At 29.7% G+C, this 20530-nt stretch overlaps 1 protein-coding gene across 13 annotated transcripts in view; it reads right to left on the bottom strand.

Annotated features, from left to right (window-relative positions):
- The window catches only part of LOC106478902 (sodium channel protein para-like), a 182248-nt gene that overhangs the window by 11633 nt on the left and 150085 nt on the right, over window positions 1–20530 (bottom strand). For 8 of the 13 annotated variants that reach the window (XR_002610019.1, XR_002610020.1, XM_022382584.1 and 5 more), the window contains 9 exons: window positions 20169–20330; window positions 19597–19786; window positions 18555–18676; window positions 16719–16926; window positions 15116–15387; window positions 12559–12732; window positions 8188–8310; window positions 5763–6026; window positions 5176–5229 (listed from right to left, as the gene is read on the bottom strand). Coding sequence is in view for 11 of the 13 variants with exons in the window: in XM_022382584.1 (XP_022238292.1) it covers window positions 5176–5229; window positions 5763–6026; window positions 8188–8310; window positions 12559–12732; window positions 15116–15387; window positions 16719–16926; window positions 18555–18676; window positions 19597–19786; window positions 20169–20330 (1569 nt within the window). In the remaining 2 variants the exon portion in view is untranslated. Of the gene's footprint in view, window positions 1–5175; window positions 5230–5762; window positions 6027–8187; window positions 8311–9190; window positions 9314–12558; window positions 12733–15115; window positions 15388–16718; window positions 16927–18554; window positions 18677–19596; window positions 19787–20168; window positions 20331–20530 lie in introns of all 13 variants that reach the window. The other 5 variants (XM_022382610.1, XM_022382622.1, XM_022382640.1 and 2 more) reach the window with 5 other exon arrangements.

Genomic DNA, 20530 nt, shown 5'->3' with positions numbered 1-20530 from the left:
TTCATGGTAAATTCAGAACATTGTCAGGAGATTTTTTCAAACATCATATGTATTATTTAATTGTTACACTATATATCTTTATACCTTGTAATCACATACATAGAGACAAACAACTTACAGATACCAACATCAAGATACTTCTCTATCAAACAACATTATTAAGTGACCTCGCAAGTCTAAATGTACATATTAGTACGTACTTTAATAGACTTAAACATTATATATATATATATATATATAATAACATGTAATTCCTGATGTAGAGAAAGCTGAATTCCTAAATGGCTAGTGACAATTACTTGCTCTAGAAATATGTTATGTAAAATTCAAACACAGACCCAAGAAGTCAGGTTGACATTAATCAAGTGAAGAAAAGTCACTAATGGCCGCACCAAACACAAAGGTATATCAGTTAGTAACAGGTCTTAAACCCCTTGACATGTTTATATCATTATTATAAAGGTAGGGGTGATACAAAATTTGAAGAAACAACTTGGAGGAGTTGGCCAAACAGAGACAAAAAAAGGGGCCAAAATCAAAAACAAAATTTGGTGTCAAGAGTAAAAAAAAAGACATTCAATCTTGATGTAAATATAATACATGTTTTATTCTACTCTGTTAGCTTATGTCATGCAATGTGACACTTGTTCTAGAATCAAATTATGCATTTAAACTAAGACATTTAAGACACATTTTTTTCCTCTTTATTTTCAATTGACAATTCCATCCAATCCCAGCTGAAAATTTAAGCATATTGTGATGCTAGTGTTTTCACAAGGGAATGTTGGTTTTCAGATGAAATTAACTAGTCATAAAATGGAAACCAACTGGCTTTAGTTATTTATATTATGGGACCAATGAATGATGCTATTAAATAATGGTTTAGCTAAACTTAGGATTATTTTTAGAAAATAATATTATAACTAAAGTTCATTTTTATTTTGATGTGAATTACGATACAATTTTCGAAGCAAATATTGCATGTATAATTTCATAAAAAAAAATTCTGCTAAAATTATTTTAACACAAAAACTCTTTTCATCCATATTTAGAATAATCATACAACTTAACACAACACAGAAATAGAATAGACCCTGTTTTCTTTTTTTTCCATAAAACCAATATCTTTTCAACGGAGCTGGTTTTCATGATCAATACATCCTAAATTTTTACACTCCCATTCTAACATTGAATTGGGTTTGGAGTGAATTGACTTGTAAATTTGCTTTTGCTAATCATTGGTCATTATTAGCTGTAAAGCAATTAGAAACAGTTTGAGAAAACAAATATCTTGCCACAAATGAATAAAAACCCTATAACCCGAGTGCTTACGAAAGGTGGACCTTTCTTCTTCAGGGGCAATCTGGGAATGGAGGTGTAATCGAATGTGTGATATATGTAAAGGGAGTTTAGTGACATCATGAAGGTCACCCAGTTTTCCAGGAAATGTTTAGTCTATTTCTCTATGTACTGTTCTAAGCATCTCATTTCTGGTACAATCTAGCCGATGGCGAGAGTGTATGTGAAAAGGTGTTAGGGATATTGTACTTTAGAAATGGTTAAATATATGTATATTTAAAACTATACTTAAGTGTTTAAGTAAAATATAGGTGACACCTGGAGACTGATTGAAAAAGGTGTGTTATACTAATCAATTTATAAAAACAGGTATGGAAAATTATCTTAAATAAATAGTAAGTTTACATGAAAAAAATAAGCAAAGAATAAAAATTATTTTTCTGGCAGAGATGAAACGAATAAACAGAGATCACTGATTCCAGGATCTAGATTAATTCCAAAAGGTTGAAAAGTGGTTAGATTAGCAATCCAGTAAGCTTTTTTTATTTCTCTGTCTGCTTTAGTTTTGAATCCTGTTTCAATGCCGATGAGACTAACATTTTTAATGGAATGACTGGGTTGGTTAAAGAGTTGATCAACAGGGAGATCTTTTTTCAGTGTTAATAGAAGATTTATGTTTGTTGAAACGTTCTCTAAGAGTTGTTTGTATATGTCTTACATATTGGTATTTGCTAATTGCTAAAATACATATCAGATTAAGTAACACATAGTACAGCTTGAATGTTGAGTATCTGATGTTCAGGTCTATGGTTTTATCAAACTCATAATTTACATTTTTATTAACAAAATTAAATTCATAAGCAACTTAACCCTAATATGGTTCACATTGTAACTGTTACAAAATATGCTTATCTTTAATACCCGAGTGATTATGTACAGAAGGCAGTGCTAGTGGACATGCAATAAATGTTCCCCTGAAAACTATTTCAGATTTCCAGAGGTGAAAGGTCTTTTTGGTTCATTGGAAGGACAACAATGAATTTAAGTTTGTTTCCTGTTAAGCACAAAGCTACACAATGGGCTATCTGTGCTTTGTCCACCACAAAGTTTTTAGCATTATAAGCCTACAGACTGACTGCTGAGCTACTGTGGGCATAAATGTAATATTTGGCCTGAAGATATTAAGCCTATGTACTATAAAGTTCAAATTTTTCTATTAAAGTGTAATTATATATTTATTGTTCTAATTTGACTTGTTGTTGTAATGTAAATATTTCATTATTAGTTTCAACGAGCATGATAACATCTAAAATTTACAGCTTAATCAGTTATTTGTTTACCATTCATCAGTAATTGTGATCTCTTTGAGAAAGACCATCTATCTAGTTTCCTGAATAAATTTTAAATTTGTCTTGTGAAAAAATTAAGATTTTGCTTCAAATAAGAAATTAAGAAAAACGTTGTTGAAACAATTCTACCCTTGATAGAAGCAACTGTTGTAAAATCAAAATTGTAATGACATATTTTTGACAGATTTCTCAATGATGAACCTAATTGAAATGCATATCTCTCCAAATACAAGCTCATGTACTTCATTGAGGACAAACAGCAGTGTAATGATAATAAATACTGTGTTATTGATTCAATAATTAATTAATATGTACTACCTACAGATAAATGATTGAGTAAGTGTACTTTTAAGCTGATACTATGATTGAAAAAATTCATTGCAGGTTCATATTGGCAATGCTACATGGTTAAACAAAGAAAATTTAAATCACCACAGGTAGGCAACAGGAATACTCAATGTTTATGAAAGATCTTGCTGTGGCTAGCTGAAGTTATGAACTCTTGAAAAACCAAAGTTTAGAAAAAAAGATTCTGTAATACCACAAAAAAAAAGAAGTAAAACATAAAAACTCCCTAAACTATGGAGCTTTACAAAATAAGATATAATTATTTCTGCCTTGCTTGGCTACTTAATGGTCTTAGATATTTTAATTATTTTGTCCAAATTGCTGCATCCTAATATTTCAAGTAATACTTTTTTGTATATTATTCATAGAGTTGGTAAAACCTTTTGCTTCTGCTGAAAAAAACTGTCAACTAATAAAAGTTAGGGTAGTGATTATCATATTGCTATTTTCCCATGAATATAATTCAAAAGAATGTACAGTAATTTTAAAGCCATAATTTTTATATAAATGAAATTTAGAATTCATACTTAAAGTTTTAGTTGTGCTTTTAATTTCAACACAAAATTACATAATTCCAATTTTGGCAGTATCATTTTTAAGCAATTTATTTCATATAACTCTCATATTTCCATAAAGAATACTTCAAATTTGGGCTTGAGATAAGACATATATCTACAGATGAATTAAACCACTGACTACAGAGATTTAGAAGATACATAACATTAAAAATAATGGATATAAATATGCCTTCATGAAAAATAAAATTAATAAAGTAGAAAAGGTTCCCGCATCATAAAATAACATATTTGTTTTTATATTTCCAATGCATCTTGTATTTTAATACATGAAATAAAAGTGTAGGTTAAAATGCAACAATTTTGTAAAATATGTCTCACCAATAATATGTACATGTGAAGTGCTTATGTCATTTTGGCAGTAAATAAACTAAATTTTTTTGTGGAATTAATTTTGCTACCTAAGTAGACAAGTTTTTAAACATTTTATAATTAAGCGATGTTGTAATAACAAATAAACAGTGGTTTAGTTAGTGTATGGTAATACAATAATGATTATACTAAAATTTACTGAAGTAGATGTACGTATCAGGTGACATGTACAAAGCAGAAAACAGGAGGAAATTAAAACTGATTAGAAAATAAGAGTATCATAAAGGGAAAAATACAGTTGTTAGGTTGACCACCTGGAATGGGAAAAACAGCTGGAACCATTAGATACAGATATGAAAAGCATGTAAGGATGATACTTCTACTATTTACCTAATAGGCCAGATATTCTACAAAGTTCAACGTCATGGCACCACATTTTTCTGTTAGTTTAATGAAAGCTTTATAGTATTGATGACAAGATCCTCTTATATATCATAGTCCCTTCTAATAAAAATAACAAAATCCTTATTTTGAATAGATGTATTGTACTCTCTCTCCCTCTTGAGTTATTTACTGGTTTAGAGATATTTTTAGTGTTTATAGAGATATTTGCTTGCTCAAATAGTAAGTTGTGTTTCATTACATGATTATTAATGTAAGAAACCAAATCAGAAGCCATTTCTGAAACTTTTTCCCTCAAGCAACTGTTTGTCTCAAAAAATCATTTTTGGCTGAGAAATGTGTTTAAAAATAAAGAAAAAACACCATGCTTCAAATCTCACATGTTTGTTTATTCACTTGAGCCAGTTCTCAAGTACATGTACTGGCAGCAAAACCAAACATCTGAGCAAACACATATCTGAAATCATCAACAAATAACTTACATCAGTGTGTCCCAACCTTTTTTGTTGTGACCCTTATTTGGACACCAAAAGGACCTCACGACCCTCAGGCTTAGGAAATTTATATACACACAACCCTTCACGACCCTACTAAGGAACCACTGCGACCCTGATTTGCAACATGTTATGAATCAGTTGGAAAGTAGGGGTTCTGCAAAATATAGCGTACAAGTATATGTGGATATTTTTTCACTTGAACAGACAGATCCCAATAACTGTAGAGTATTAGTTTTCAGAATGAGTTTTATCAAATTACATTGTTTAGAGTGACCATATGTTGATTTGCTGACTATCAAGAGGAAATCTATTATATTGAAGTTATTTCCTTCTATCGGTACATATAAAGTAAAAAAACCCCTCCACCCCCCCAACCCAAAAAAAAATACTTACTTCTTTAGAGTCAATTGCACTGTCCATAATTGCAGTCCATCCTTTAAAGGTAGCCTACAAAGATAAATTTTACTTCAAATGCTTTACTAAGTTACATCTGAGTGAGAAAACAGTCTAAAATATAACTTAAATATTTCAACTTAATTTTATTAACAGAGCTTGTTATGATTAAAATCGTAACAGATCACTTTATAATAATGATTACTTATCATTAATTATTTAAATTATACTTTTCCTTTAAACCATACCATTTTCTCAAATAAATACATATTCTCACATTATGCAACTACAAATACAGTTTTATATTTTTAAACCAAAAATATGTTTTAGTAGCAGATTTACTATTTCTTATACCACACAACACTATTAAGTATATTTTCACTACATTTTTTAGAAATGTTAAATAACATTGTGCGTGAAATCAATATTTTTCTTTACACTACAAATAAATAAAAACAAAAACTTTGAAAACTAAATACTGTCAATCTTTGCTTCTCACATGGGAAACATTTTCCAAATGTGACTAAAAATTACAATATTTGAAATATCATTTTGGCAGCAGTTCTTCAAATAAAAACTGTACTTACTACTTGAAAAAGTGCCAAGTATCCATTCAGTACATTATCAAAATTAATCATCGGGTTGTCCCACGTTAAATTTCTGGCTGAACAGGCTTGTTCGTTTGGCACATAAGAGGAATTTACTCGATTTCCTTCATTATCAAGACATCGATAATACTTCCCAGCAAACATCTGGACACCCATTATGGCAAATATCAACCAGAAAATGAGACAAACTAACAACACATTGAAAATAGCTGGTATGGCCTGGATGAGAGCATTCACTACTACCTATGTTGGAAAAGTCAAATAAGAAACAAAAAAAAATCTTCACTAATGTGTGTTTAAAGAGTGGAGAATCTTATAACATAAATTCATAGATTTGTCTAATAAAGAACTTACATACATGCACAACTTATGATGGCCTACTAAATAAATTAGCATTCAGCATATACACTAACTACTCAGACTTCTCAACAGTAAAATAATAAGAGAGCATCAAACTTAAATGTTTATGTTAAATATTCTGAAGCTTTAATCTTTGTGGTGAACTTCAAATCAATATTCTTTAACACAAGAAACAATGCATTTTATTATGTGTTTACATCCTTTTTTTAAATATGAAATCTACTGCTGTATTCACACAGTATAAGTTCTATTTTGTGTTTACATAGATTAAAAAAAAAGGAAAAACTCAATTTATTTTTTTCTCTAATCAGAATTTATGACTTACCGAGAACATTAACAAAAACATCAAAGCATATAATATTTAAAAGATTAATGAACCATTTTACACATTTTATTGAATGAAATATCAGAGACAAAAATTCTACTTCTATAAAAGGTAAAGTCATGCACATGGCAAGATAGCACTATAACATGAATATCTGAGATACAAAAACCACTACAGTAAGAATAAAAAGATCCAACTTACTTGGTTTTGTAGGAAAGATCTGTAATCCACTTTTTTTTTCTTACCTTTCTTGATCCCATGTTGTTTCTAACTAAGTATTACATAGCAAACACTTAAGCTACATGAACACAAGGGCCAATAGCAAACAGTATAGCCATGCATTATCTATGAAATTCACATGCTACATTACAGAATCAAACAAGTAGCCATTAACAAACATTTCATTTCAAACAAAAAAAGTATAAAATTCTGACTTTACTACCTTACAAAAAACACCTGAATGATTCAATAGCATAATTAAGTTAAAATAATTTAAAGAGCAGACTTTTCATATGAAGTACAAAATTCAAGAATCAATTCTTAGGCAGGCTTGAAGATAAAAAATCAATCATAAGTGTAGTTTCTAATCTTTTTAGCTTTTCTGTGGCATATATACATGCATAAAACTATTAAATGAAGTGATGAGAAAAACAACAAAACAATATAATCACATTCCTGTTTCATAAAAAAATCTCTTAGGATATCAAACACATATATACATATAACAACTTGTACAACCAACAGGTATGATGTAATATAATGCTATGTAAATTCACATGTATCACTGTGTATGAGAATGATATCTGGGGAAAGCTTACTGTTACCTAAATTAACAACATTATACCCAACATTTGCATAAACTGAGTAATCTCCTACAATATCCACATGTTATTCCATATATAGAAATATTTCTAAGCATAGAAAAATAAAGCCTGATTTACAAATTACGATTTTCTTGAAGCAACACACAGAAAATGTTCAGGATGAATTTTAATGTTGTGTTTCTTTATTATTGCATATTTAGGAACCAAACTACCAACATACAAGTATACTAGCATTTATTCACTCTCTTGGTTGAAAGAGTTGGTGTCCTTAACTGGAAAAAAGAAATTTACTTTAAAAATCAATACTCTTCTATAATAGACTGTTGCCTTGCCATGATGAATCTACATTAATGTAGAACTAGCCTACTGTAATGTTGAAACAAAAAATATGTGTGAATCAATCAATACTACAAGAGATTCTTTCATGTTCCCCAATATTTAAATATACATATTTGTTACACTGATTATCATTCACTAAATATATATTCTTAACTTTTTTAGTAAACTACCCAAGAAATTTCTTGATGATACTTATAAGTTCAGAACACTCGAAGTTCACTAACAAACTTTCCTACTTTTAATATTAGCAGTAATAATTTACTTTGGAATTTTCAGTATGACTGAATCTGATGTTTGTATGTGTAAAGGTGTGTAAACATAAGTGGTTAATATTGCAGGATTAAGATTCTAAACACCACATTTTAGAGAAAAGTTTACTTCACACACTTAAGAAAGCAAAACTGTACATTAATTCAGTGCATAATACGAGCCTTTATGTCAACACTCAACCATTAGCAAGTTATGCCACTTCAAGCAATACATAATTGAACATTGATGTTGAAGATACAGCTGCATAAATTACACTGGACGAAGCTCCTTCTATTACATCACTTACCCGCATTCCCTGAAAACGAGAAAGGGCTCTCAAAGGTCGGAGAGCACGAAGAGTTCGCATTGTCTTGAAGGCTTGAATCTTCGCTACACCTGCCATTGTTGCCACAAGATTGACCACTGACACCTGACAGGGTAGAAAGTCACTTACATAAAAGGCTCCTTCTAGTTGAGTTTCTAACCCCAACTAGAACTCACAAGGCTATGCTACTCAATTACCGCCTTCTACTGGACTCTGTTGTAACCAGCTCATGTTTCTATATGACATTTAGTCATATTAGTACCTCACTGTAATTTGAAAATAGAGATCTGATCTTGTATGTATAATTTACATTACTCCAAGCAATTGTTTCAATAATTACAAATGTTTTCTTAGTGTATTGATATTTTTTAAAATATTAATAATTAGAAAAACGAAATCTCTAACCAATCAAGTAGATAAAACACACAACATAAAAGTAATTAACTTCCCAAACAGTAAGGTAATGTCACGATATTCCAATATAACTAAATAAAAAATATTCATAGTTTCAAATAAATTACATATATGTGTATAAATATTTTAATTTATGTGACAACAAAAATAACCAAAAACTTCAAATGTAAAATTATTAGTAAATAAAGGTAATTTTGATCAAACTTAAGAAATTATAAACTAAAAAAGTACAGTTTTTATACCTTTCGTTTATCATGTGTATGTTTTGCCAGACTCCTAAAATTATTAATTTTGACATTTTTTGCATAAAAATAATAGGTACAGTTGGTGAAACAATACTAAATTAATGTTTCGAAAATGAGCTGGTTACAATAGGGCCATAGAGGCACTGATTCTAGCTGACATCCTGTGCTTGGCCATCACAGTACTACATAAAAACATCACAGCAATTACAATACAGGCAGTTCCTCAGAAGAAAAGATCTCTTCATTCGGTTGCTTTTCACTGAGTTACACAAACACAAGATATGCACAACAGACTTGTGTGTGGACACATTCTTAGGTTTACTTACTCTCATCCCCTCCATCCGAGACAAGGCCCGAAGGGGGCGTAGGGCTCGCAGGGTTCGCATTGTTTTAAAGGCAGGAATGTTGCTAAATCCCATAAACCCAACAACCAGGTTAAACAAGGAGACCTGATTAGGTCAGCAAGGAGAGGCAGTGGGCAGGAATCAGGAGAGGCACATAAGGAGAAAAAAATCCAAGGGATTAGTTGGAGAGGTTCTAGGAAGACATTGTCTAGGATGTAATAAACAATGGGTCCGGATAAAAAAACACAAAAGATAAGTTGTTAAGAACCACAAAATAGCCATTGAATATGCCCACTACAAAATGAAACAATAAATATAATCAATATTAACTTGAATTTCTATTAATATAAAATCATAATAAAAACTTTTAATATATTTTACTTTTCTTTAACCATAAAAAAATAGTAAGAAACAATTTAGCATATTATTTTATTTTTAAACAATGAGTTCAAAACATGGTGATTTTATAAAATAAATACTACAACATTCACCATTTTTTTCACTTTGGCATATTCTTTGAAAATGGATTAATAATAAAGCTGTAAACTCAAACATTATATTTAACAGCATGTACAACTTTGAAAACATAATTTATAAGAAAATGCAAATGATAACATGTACAAGAATGTTCAGGTATAAGTATTACATTTTTAGAATAAAAATTTATTTCAAAGTAGTTAGTTAGTTCCCTTAGGAAAAATGCCCTATAGAATGGCTATAGTATTTTTGTATAGATATAAAATGGTAATAGCTATCCTATAGCCTCTAAACTTGTCTTGTCCTATGGAATATCTTCTATAGATATTTTGGTATTGCCTTAGAACTGTATCCCTTTAAATATTATATAGACCCATGGCTACAGTCCATCTATTAAGTTGTCTGTGAAACGTCTATAGTTACTCTATAAAAAAGGATGTATGACCATTATTTAAGCTTCAATTGCAAAATATTTTGCCCTTCTAGAGATCTATAATAATATATAACTATATCATTGGTAAACCGGCTCATCTTATAAATGTAGCTTGTCTATGAAAAGGTATAATCATTTTATAGGATATATGAAAAAAATCTATATTTTATAAATTATGAGTAAGTTTTCTCTACAAATTGTGAAACAAATGTCATAAACACACTATAAACTTCATTTGTACTACTTTTCTATGAAATGTATATAGACATTCTATACAACATCTGTAAAAATTAAGAGTCACTCTACAGTTATCTATAAAATAGCTATTGTATAAGTTAAGTTTAAAAAGCTACAGCCACTACTAGTTGTCTATAAATAGACAATGTCTAGTCTGTAAACATTCTATCAGTTAGTTGTTATTCTATAGGATGTCTTATAAGATATCTCTAGCTACTGTACAGTTACCTATAAAAAAAGGCTACAGCCACTCTATGGGTGCTCTGTAAGAAAGGCTATCCCTCTTCTAGATTTTCTTTAAAGTTTGTCTTTAAAAAGACTATACTCACTGTAAAGTCTTTTTTACAAGTTATAGGGAAGGACTATAAAATGTCTCTTGTCACTCTACATCTAATCTCTAAAAAGGCTACATTATTTTACACCTCTACAGCCAGTCTACAGTTTGTCTGTTAAAAAGACCATAGTACATTGATTTGTGTCTGTTTATAAACACTGGGAAATTTACATAAGAAAGTCCATAACTTGAAATAAGTCTTATAAACATTCTGTAAAGGGATATAAAATCTAATATTTCTAAAAGTCCATAAGTGGTATATAGCTTTCCTATAGGATTTCATTAGTGTTTACTATCATTTGTGGGATACATCTACAATACTTTATATTCATTCTATCAACCATTTTCTAGATGTTTATAGCAGTTCTGTATGGTATCCTTCAAATATGTACAACTGTTCTATATAGGATGGCAGTTAAAACCAGCCAGCTCTGGCAGGGCAACAATTATCTAGGATGTTTTGAATACTTCTAATATAACTACATTATAAGGTTTATTTGCACTGTAGATCACACAAATAAGTGACAATTACATCTGTCTGTCCCTACAGCAGCTTTATAGGTGACTTTGCTGTATTTTTCATCTAGCAGTGATTAGAATAGTCCAAAAATGCCATAGTAGAAGTTTTGTTTCACTACCAAATCTAAAAAATATACAAAGTTTTTCTGATAACTATTGGCAGATGGATAGTTTTTAATATACTGTTTACAAACTGGTGTAGGTTATCTTAATTCTAATATAAAAAAATATTGGGTTTTAAAAAAACAGAAAAATGTAATTTTTATAATGTGAAAATTAAATGTTTAATTCTGTAAAAATATATATAATTAATATAAAAACTTCAATGTATTTTGTGTTATATAATTGTTTTGTTTTAAAGAATAAAAAATATGCATTATAAAGGCTATATTAAAAATAAAGAAAACTTTTTAATTCCAATTTTAATACATGCAATTCAGGTTCTTTATTGGGTATGTTTTTAAAGTCCTATAGAATATTTATTGAAACTTTTATCTGTATTCTAATAAAAAAATTCTTACAAAGCATAAATAGTTAGCTCTCTGGCATCATTAAATTCTACTTGAGTTGCTGATTTACGCCTTTAATGAGTTGTTTTAAGGTTTATAACTGCGTACAAGCAGAATCATTTTCAGATCTATGCTTTAACTTCACTATGCTTCAACAAAGGTGGATTCTGGAAGTTGTTCATCAGAAAACAAATACCTTTTGTAACATCCTCTTTTATTTGAAAAGGAATGAAGCAAAGGTTGATCAGTACTCTTTACACCCAATCTTTGTCAGGCAGATCCAATTTTAACCATTCACATGTAAAAATAACAAACCTGTGATGTAAGAAATGTTACATCAGTCAAACTTGCAACAGGTGCCCATATGGACCTTTCTCTACATCTGTACTTAAAAGTATATAAAGCAATGTTTGATAGTTTTTATTTTCTATCCTACTGAGGAAAGAACAAAAAAAATTGAATCTCGATTCACTGGTTATTATTCCATTTGTTTGTTTAATTTTTCAGCTTTTTTGTTTGTAATTAATGGTGAAGCACTGGTGATAAGAATAATTCAAAAGTAATTTGAAATATCAGAATTTACCAAATTTGTGAATTTTATGCCATTTCCAAAAATCTAAATCACAACTTGTGAAATGATGGCATGTCACAGATTACTATAAAAAAGGCTACATATTAACTGTATTTGAAATCATATGGTTGTTGACAGCATGAAAGCAATTCAAGCAATTGAGGGGTAAGTCCACCTGATTGGAATGCAAGTTTACTTTATATTAAAAGTCATAAACTGTACAAAAATACAGTAGATCTACAAATCTTATAACTGTTACACACAACTTACCAAGACAATGACAAAGTCCAACCAACACCAAGCATTTGTGAAATATTTTTTAAAGCCAAAAGCTAACCATTTCAAAATCATCTCCAGAAAGAAGATTACTGTGAAGAATTTGTCTACAATTACAAGAACCTCCTTTAGTAATGGACGATGTTTAAGATGAACGTCTTCAAGAGCCTAAGGATGCAAAGCAAAAACAAAGAAATGAACAGTCTTTAACACTTGTCTCATAAAAAGTTGAAGATCAGAACATAAGACTCAAAAGCCTAGAGTGAAGAACAAAGAAATTATTTCTAATATTCAAACTAATAACTCCCTTAACATTTAAAAAATGGTGATTCTGTATCTATGATCGTAGTCTTAAAGAGTTTTTAATACATTTATGAATAGACTGTATTCTACATCTTATAATACTTTTAATTGATAAGATGATTATACAACTTTTAAAAAATCCATCACAGCTTCCAATTTTATGTGTAGAAAAAATTCACTAATTGATTTTCATAATCAGTTTTACTGGAGGTATTTGGACACAACTAACCTAAAACTTAGCAAAAAAACACAAAAATTGTACAGAAATCTAATGTATTTGTAGCAATTCTTTTTGTTTTTTGAAACAAAGGTATCATTAAAATAATTATCATAGAAAAAATCAGTGGGCCATGCTTGGTGTAAATATTGATAATTTCAAAAATCAAATATTAGCAGTTTATCTCTCTTTAAAAACAATGTAGTGAACCAATTTGGAAATATCAGTATATTCTATCAGAGGTTAATTAAACACAAAATCAGTTAATCATAAATGAAAATCAGTTTAACTACTTATTACATATGTTTTTACATTTTTTACACTAACTTTCTAACAAATGCTTAATTTGGTTATATCTCAAATAAGATGTTGATCTTGAAAGCTCATAAGAAAAAGCTACATTTGTAATACATGTTGTGGCAATAGCTATCTTTAAAAAAAAATCTAATTGTTAACAGTTGGTCTGAGTGTTCATAATCATTCCTGGATAACAAACTGTCAGAGAAATAAAAGTGCCCCTCAATGGTTGCTGGCTAAACCCACTGACATTCTGCTAGTTAGCCACTGTTAATTTTGAGCTTTAATAACCACTTTGTGGTTGCATGTGATATTACAATTGTATGGTTACCTATCAAATTTACTATTATATTGCCAAACTCAATGTGATCAACATTATAGCTATGATTAATTTCAAATACATTAACAATCAAAAGCTGCTATTAATAAAATTTAAAAGAAGAAAGAGAGAATAGTCTTGAGCAACAAAGAAAGTGAGTAGAAGTTTAAATGCCTAATTTAAAAAATGAAACTGTTTATTAAAAAAAAAGGTTAGAAAAGGACAGACTTATAAATCAAAGACTGAGTAATAATGATTTGTCTCAATAATTAGATATCTTTTATCATGTTCTAGGTGAGAAACAGCTACTGACAACTGGTGGAAAAAACTTAAGAAGTTGTAAACTGGGGTTCACATTGAATAGACTGATATGAGAAAAACATTTTCTAAAGCATACGTAAGATACAAATGTTAAAAGAAAATACTTGCATGTATAGGAAAAAACTGTACGTTGATCTAATACACAAAATCATGAATTGGTTTGTTCATTATATATCTTAGTTCCACAAACAACCTGATACAATAAATATTCTTTTTTCGTTGTGTTTTTACATTATTTTTATATGTCAAGAATTTTGTGATAAACAATAATTTTTTAAATCTCAAATATTTTCACAAGTACTTAAGTATGATCTTGATTAGAGAATAAATATTATTAAACTTAAAAATACATTTATAATGTAATTTCTTTAAAAAAAAAGGTTATTACAACCTATACAAAATTTTACAGTAATTAACTAAAACAAATGAAAAGGATGTTCCCAGAAATTCATGCTAGTATCTAAATGTTTTTTTTCCATTTTGCTGTATACAATAACATAAAGTTACGTTATTATTGACTATAATCCAACTTTTCATTAAAGTTTATAGATGAGAATATAGAACTCATAGAGAATACATTTTTTTTTTGCTAAGGTATTGCTGAGCATAGCAGCATGTAATGTTTTCTATTCAGAATATTTTGAATATATTTTTTGCTTAGCCAAGCTGTCACGATGTAATTCTCTTCATTCTAAAGTGTCAAACTCATATCCGGAATCTCACTGTGCAAGCAGACTGTATTTTCTATTGTTATTTATGCAAGCAGTTTTCCTTAGATATTATTGCAAATATAATTAAATTCATGATTCAGAGCTTAAATAAAAGCTTATTGCTGAGTCTTTCATACAGAAATATATTTTTCAGAAAGATTATATAACTAATTAGTTGAAGCTACACTGTAATACAGAGGAAATTATATGAAAAGCAAAATGATTATTTTCTTTAAACAGTGAAAAACTTATAAGTAATATAACCAAGAATCCAAATCCAAGTTACAAATCAAACAAAATTTTTATCTGAAAATTCTGTATTATACTTCTAATTAGCATTAGATTAAACATTTTTTTTCAAACATACAATCATTCGAAGCTTACCAGAGTTAAACTACTGATCATGATCAGAGTAACCACCAGTGTCTCAAAGTACTTATTCTCCACCAAGTGAAAACTTTTAGATCGAAGTTTATCCCAAGACTGCCAGTGTGGAGACTCTTCTGATCCTGCACACCAGGGAAAGTGCACATAGCAACAGTCAGGACAGCATTCTGTAGGTTCTTCATCCACAATCACATCTTCTGCAGTGGAGTCTACATTCCCAGAGTCTGCAATTTCAGTGTCTGGATTTTCTTCTGAGTGTTCCAGGAAATCTTTTACATTGAAAACAATGTTACATACAGATATAAAATTTTAATGGGATATCTATGACTAAAGTAGTTAACAAGCTTAGAAGTTCATCTAGTTTATTTGTTTTAGATATTCATGTAAATTAAGCTACACAAGAGTTAAATATACTAACCATCCCTAATTTTATACTGATAGACTAAAGGGAAGGCAGCTACTCAATAGCACCCATCACCAATTCTTGGGCTACTCTAATCAAATATTGGGATTTGAAAAACAACCCTCTAATGCAACCACAACCTTCAGGAGCAGTGTGATTTTGCACCAATGGGACACGAACTCTTGACCCTCAGTTCCATAGTCAGGCACACTAGTCACTAAGCCATGCCAAGCCCAAATTCATATAGAAAACATAGAAAAACAATATGTAATACACAAGATATATGTAGATTTTAGATCATAAGTATTTCTAATCATGAAAGAAAATGAAATAAGCAAAATAAAAGAAACAAGATAAACTCTTTGGGCAGAAGAACATGTTCAACTTTCAGAGTTGTTTTATTAAGTTTCGGAAAAGCATTTTAAATCAAAATAAAGAAAACGTAAGCATTATGGTCAGTATGACATTTTCATCTTAAAAATTTATATGTAAAGGGTGATGATTAGTCTGATAATTTAAACTTAAATAGAAAGTTTCTTGATACAACCACTGAAAATACTAGGAACAATTAAGTGGAGCATACTTAGTTGTTTGTTTGCTACAATAACAAATGTAAGCTATTATCTTAACATATAAGTGTTTATGGAGTTCAGGTATGATAAGATAGCATTCCAATAAACAGTTTCTGTTGCATTTATCAGTCAGACAAAAGTTCTGGTTATATAATATAAAGAATGTAAATGCAACCCTTACTTTTCCACACATGCTCCTTTTATAACCCACAGGTATAGATATACATATACAATTATTTGTTTATATACAAACACATAAGTCATATATATATATATATAAGGAACCAACAGTTAATTGAGTTTGTTATTTTTGCCTAAAATACTGCTGTTGTTTTGAATCTCAGCTAAAAAAAGTGTATAAAGATGGGAAACAACTTTAATGCATATATTATGATTAAAACAGTGCATATATAAAATATGTATATCTATATATGAAATTTTCATACTCCAAAGTTAGGTGGTGTGAAACTGTGCACTTATAAAAGCTTTTAATTAATAATATCAAATTAAATTTTTCATAAATTACTTATATGGGTTCTTGCATAAATCTGCTCAGTCTATGGTTATAACATACATACATATTTATAAAACAGAAAAAAAGAATTTGGTCATAGCCATAATTTACCTTCACTTCCCTCAAGGTCTTCTTTACTAAGATCTTTTTTTTCTTCATGGAAAGATGATTGACTTTGTTCCTTCTCAAAATTAGATTTATCTTTCCAATCTTTCATACTTTCACTTGATTTCACACTTAAAGTATCATCATCCTTCTGTGGAAATACCTTAACACCCAGATACTCTTTCTCCTTGGCAGAAACAGGAAAAGATAAAGACTACACCAATTATCTTTCTGTTTATATTTATTAATTCCCACAATACAAGTTTCAACCATCTATGTTAACAAAACAACTATAATACATTTAGCTACATTAAGCAATTTTTCTTTAGTTTGAAAATCCTAGTATAATTTTTCTGAAATTAAAGAAATGCTCAAAATAAAGCCATATAAGAGAGAAAAAAAAAATGGGAAAACAGCAGCATATGAAACTGTCTTACAGAATGGAAAAACTGAATTAAGAAACTACTCTTAAGCTCAATTACAATTCAATAGAATTGGGTATTCTAATCTGTATTGTGCTGCCATAATTTTCTTGACTCATCTACTAAATTGAAAAAAAATAAAAAAACGGAACAAGGTTGAAATAATGTTCTCATAGCCAATCAGGTTTGCCATTCTTTTGAGCTGTCTCTTAGAATCACACTGTTCATGTAAACAGAAACCCTGCTAATTAATCCCTCAGACCTGATGAACTCAACACAGAATCTGTAACGTCATGTACAAGATCAGTCATAAGACAGGAGCAGTCCATAGTAAACTGTCCAACATATGAAAGAGATGATTTTTATTCAGCAAAAGCCTAATAAAATTCATAACATGCATTATTATATTTTCAATATAGGAGGTTATTAACACTCTTTTGTTGGATCGTTTTTTAAAATGTAAATTAGAAATACAAATTAGAAAAAAGAATATATATACACGTGTGTGTGTATGTGTGATACACACTTCAATTAATTTCTTATTTGTAACTATTATGAGACTTCTATAACTACTGGAAATGTGTGAACAGTACATAAATTATCATCTACTTATTAAACATAGACAATGTTTTATTTATGTTGTAGTAGCTAGAAACTATTAGTTTTAAAATGAAACAGCTCAAGGTTATATATACATATGTTTGTTTGTAGTTAAGCACAAAAACTATACAATGGGCTACCTGTGCTGTGCCCAACACGAGTATCAAAACCCAGATTTTAGCATTGTAAGTCTGCAGACATACCGCTGAGCCACTATATGCATATGAAATAAATTCTTTAGCATACAACAAGCTTTGACATATATAAAGCTTCTAATCATTTATTTTTTAGACACTGTAATTACCTTGATTTTGTAAGTGTCAAACTTCAAAGTAAAGGTATTAAGTATACATTTTCTTGTTAATCATATTTTAAGTCATCTTTCTTTAGTGAAAAATACAATGACCATTATCATTATCATTATTAAATACCTAAAATTCAGTTTTTTGAGATGATATCATGAATGTATACCATAGTTAAACTTTTATTACACAGTAACCGCTTGCAGTACTAGCCCTTTGAAATCCAGGCATACTGCTTACAGATTTCATACATACCAGAAAAGAAGTCAAAAAGGTTAAAATAACACAAAGTTTCAAGGCAATCAACACATCTAGCATACCTAGGTCTTTACATATGTTCTCTTTTTTATAATGTAAAACCAACAAATAAATTCAATGACTTATTTGTTTACCTTTATACTTTAATAAAAACTATAATTTCAAGGAAAACATTTTCATCCTAAAGTAAAATATAAACAAAACACATTATGAATACTATGAAGTTCATAGTAGTCTATTATCTTGAAAAAGATATTTACCTTCTTTTTGTTATCTAACTCTCTGTCTGATATTTTGTCCTTGTGTTCATCTCTGGCTGGTGGGTGGACAGAATTCATCATTGGTTTATTGTTAAGTTTCACTGTCACAGCTTTGCCATCTCCTACAAGATTACCAATACACACAGTAAATTATGGTCTTCATTCATTCATAACTGAAAACACTGCCCTTACTGTATTAAAGAAATATTGCTAGTTTTTTTTATCAGACATAATGTAAGTTAGAACTATATGCATAAATTTTTACACATTATAAACATGACATTTTGTAAATTAATAGCCTTAATTTTTTAAATTGGTAAAATTTCACTTGATAAGAGTTAATCTATTTAGTATAGTGAACTGATTGGTATCTTATGCAAAACAAGGGCCAAATAGCCACATCAGAGGCACCCTACAGTTCAGGTATAGTCATCCCTAATTTAGAAATATTCACCAGAAGGTGAACCAGTCAGTAGCATTCACCACCTATGCAACTACTCTTAACCAAATGACAGGATTGACTGTCAATGTTATAATCCCCCAACAGGCAGAAGTGCAGCCCACAGCAAGCACAGCCTTTTTAGCAGAACCTAAAAGATACATCATTAAATGATTTATCAAAAGAAATCTGTTATTGGGCTATTCAAGTTGAAATGGGAAATAAACTGTTTTGTTCTTAGTAAGCTACGTAAAGCTAAATGTAAGCTGTTTATAAAAAATAAAGAAATAGCTGTATAATGTAGCTGGCCAAACCTTATGAGATATTATTGGGTTTTAAGGCCAAAAAAGTGTTAACAGCAAGCATACCCAACTGATTAAACAACACATTCTAATCTTTATAAGTAGATACATAAGAAAAATATATTTAATTAGCTGTACTGATGGCCAGGCTAATTGTAAATTTGGCTTTAATTACTTAGCTTGCTCTGATCAGAAGTTATTATTTATACTTATGTTCTTAATAGGCTTTACATGGTATTTATATTTAAAATAAATAGCATTTGAGCAATTAAAATTACTCCCAATAATGCCAAAGATATACCTCGAATAGCAATCTCTAGCCCATCAGTAACCAGTACATCTACATCCGTGAGCTCCTTAGGACTTCTCTTTTCCTTCATTTGAACCTGTCCATCAGCAATCATGTCTCCAACTGGAAGATGTTCTTCCATATCTTCTCGATGGTCTGGTGTTTGGTCACCAATTTGGTTTCTCGCTTTTGGTTTCATACTCTGTCCATTTAAATAAATATAAGTAGTCTAGGTATCTTTGACATAATCAGGATATATGTATATGAATTATTAATAAAAATAATGCAAACAATGAATGTACTACTATTAATAAAATCAAAGGAAAAGTCAGACACAATGTCACCATGTCTTTGAAACAAGAAAAAGAAAAAGTTAATAATATACAGCCACTATATAACAGATTAGTTATTTCAAACTTCATGACTAAAACCAGCTTTAGGATCTCTATTTCTTTAAACATTATTTATTGAAACTCTGAAAAATTAACTCTCAACAAAATGAATGCCTTGCTTGATCTCATAAACAGTCAGAGTATGTTTCTTCTTTGGTAAAATAAATTTAATAATACAAGCAAAAAGAATACCTTTAGAAGTGAAAGAACATTATTTTTAACCCATCTGGATGCCCGAGAAAATCGATTAAAAGCCTCTTGTAGCTTCTGAGTGTCACCACTGTCTGAAGTTGGTGCTGAGAGATTAGATGCTCCAAATGAAGAAAGCAACAAGGCAAGAAAAAGATTCAGTACCTAGGTGCATAATGAAATACAAAGAAAAGGCCCCAAATATCAACATAATTGTCATTATGATTTCAAAATTGATTAATCAGTAGTCTAACAAATAAAATTTTCTAACTTTAAAGTCTTCTAATATCATCCAGAGGGGTCAATGGCCATGTCATCATGTTTGTTGACTCGCATTCAAAATTTTATTGAACTACTATTTTATG

This window comes from Limulus polyphemus, unplaced genomic scaffold (assembly GCF_000517525.1).
Source record: "Limulus polyphemus unplaced genomic scaffold, Limulus_polyphemus-2.1.2 Scaffold12, whole genome shotgun sequence".
NCBI lineage: Eukaryota > Metazoa > Arthropoda > Merostomata > Xiphosura > Limulidae > Limulus > Limulus polyphemus.
This window is presented reverse-complemented; position numbering and strand designations above follow the sequence as displayed.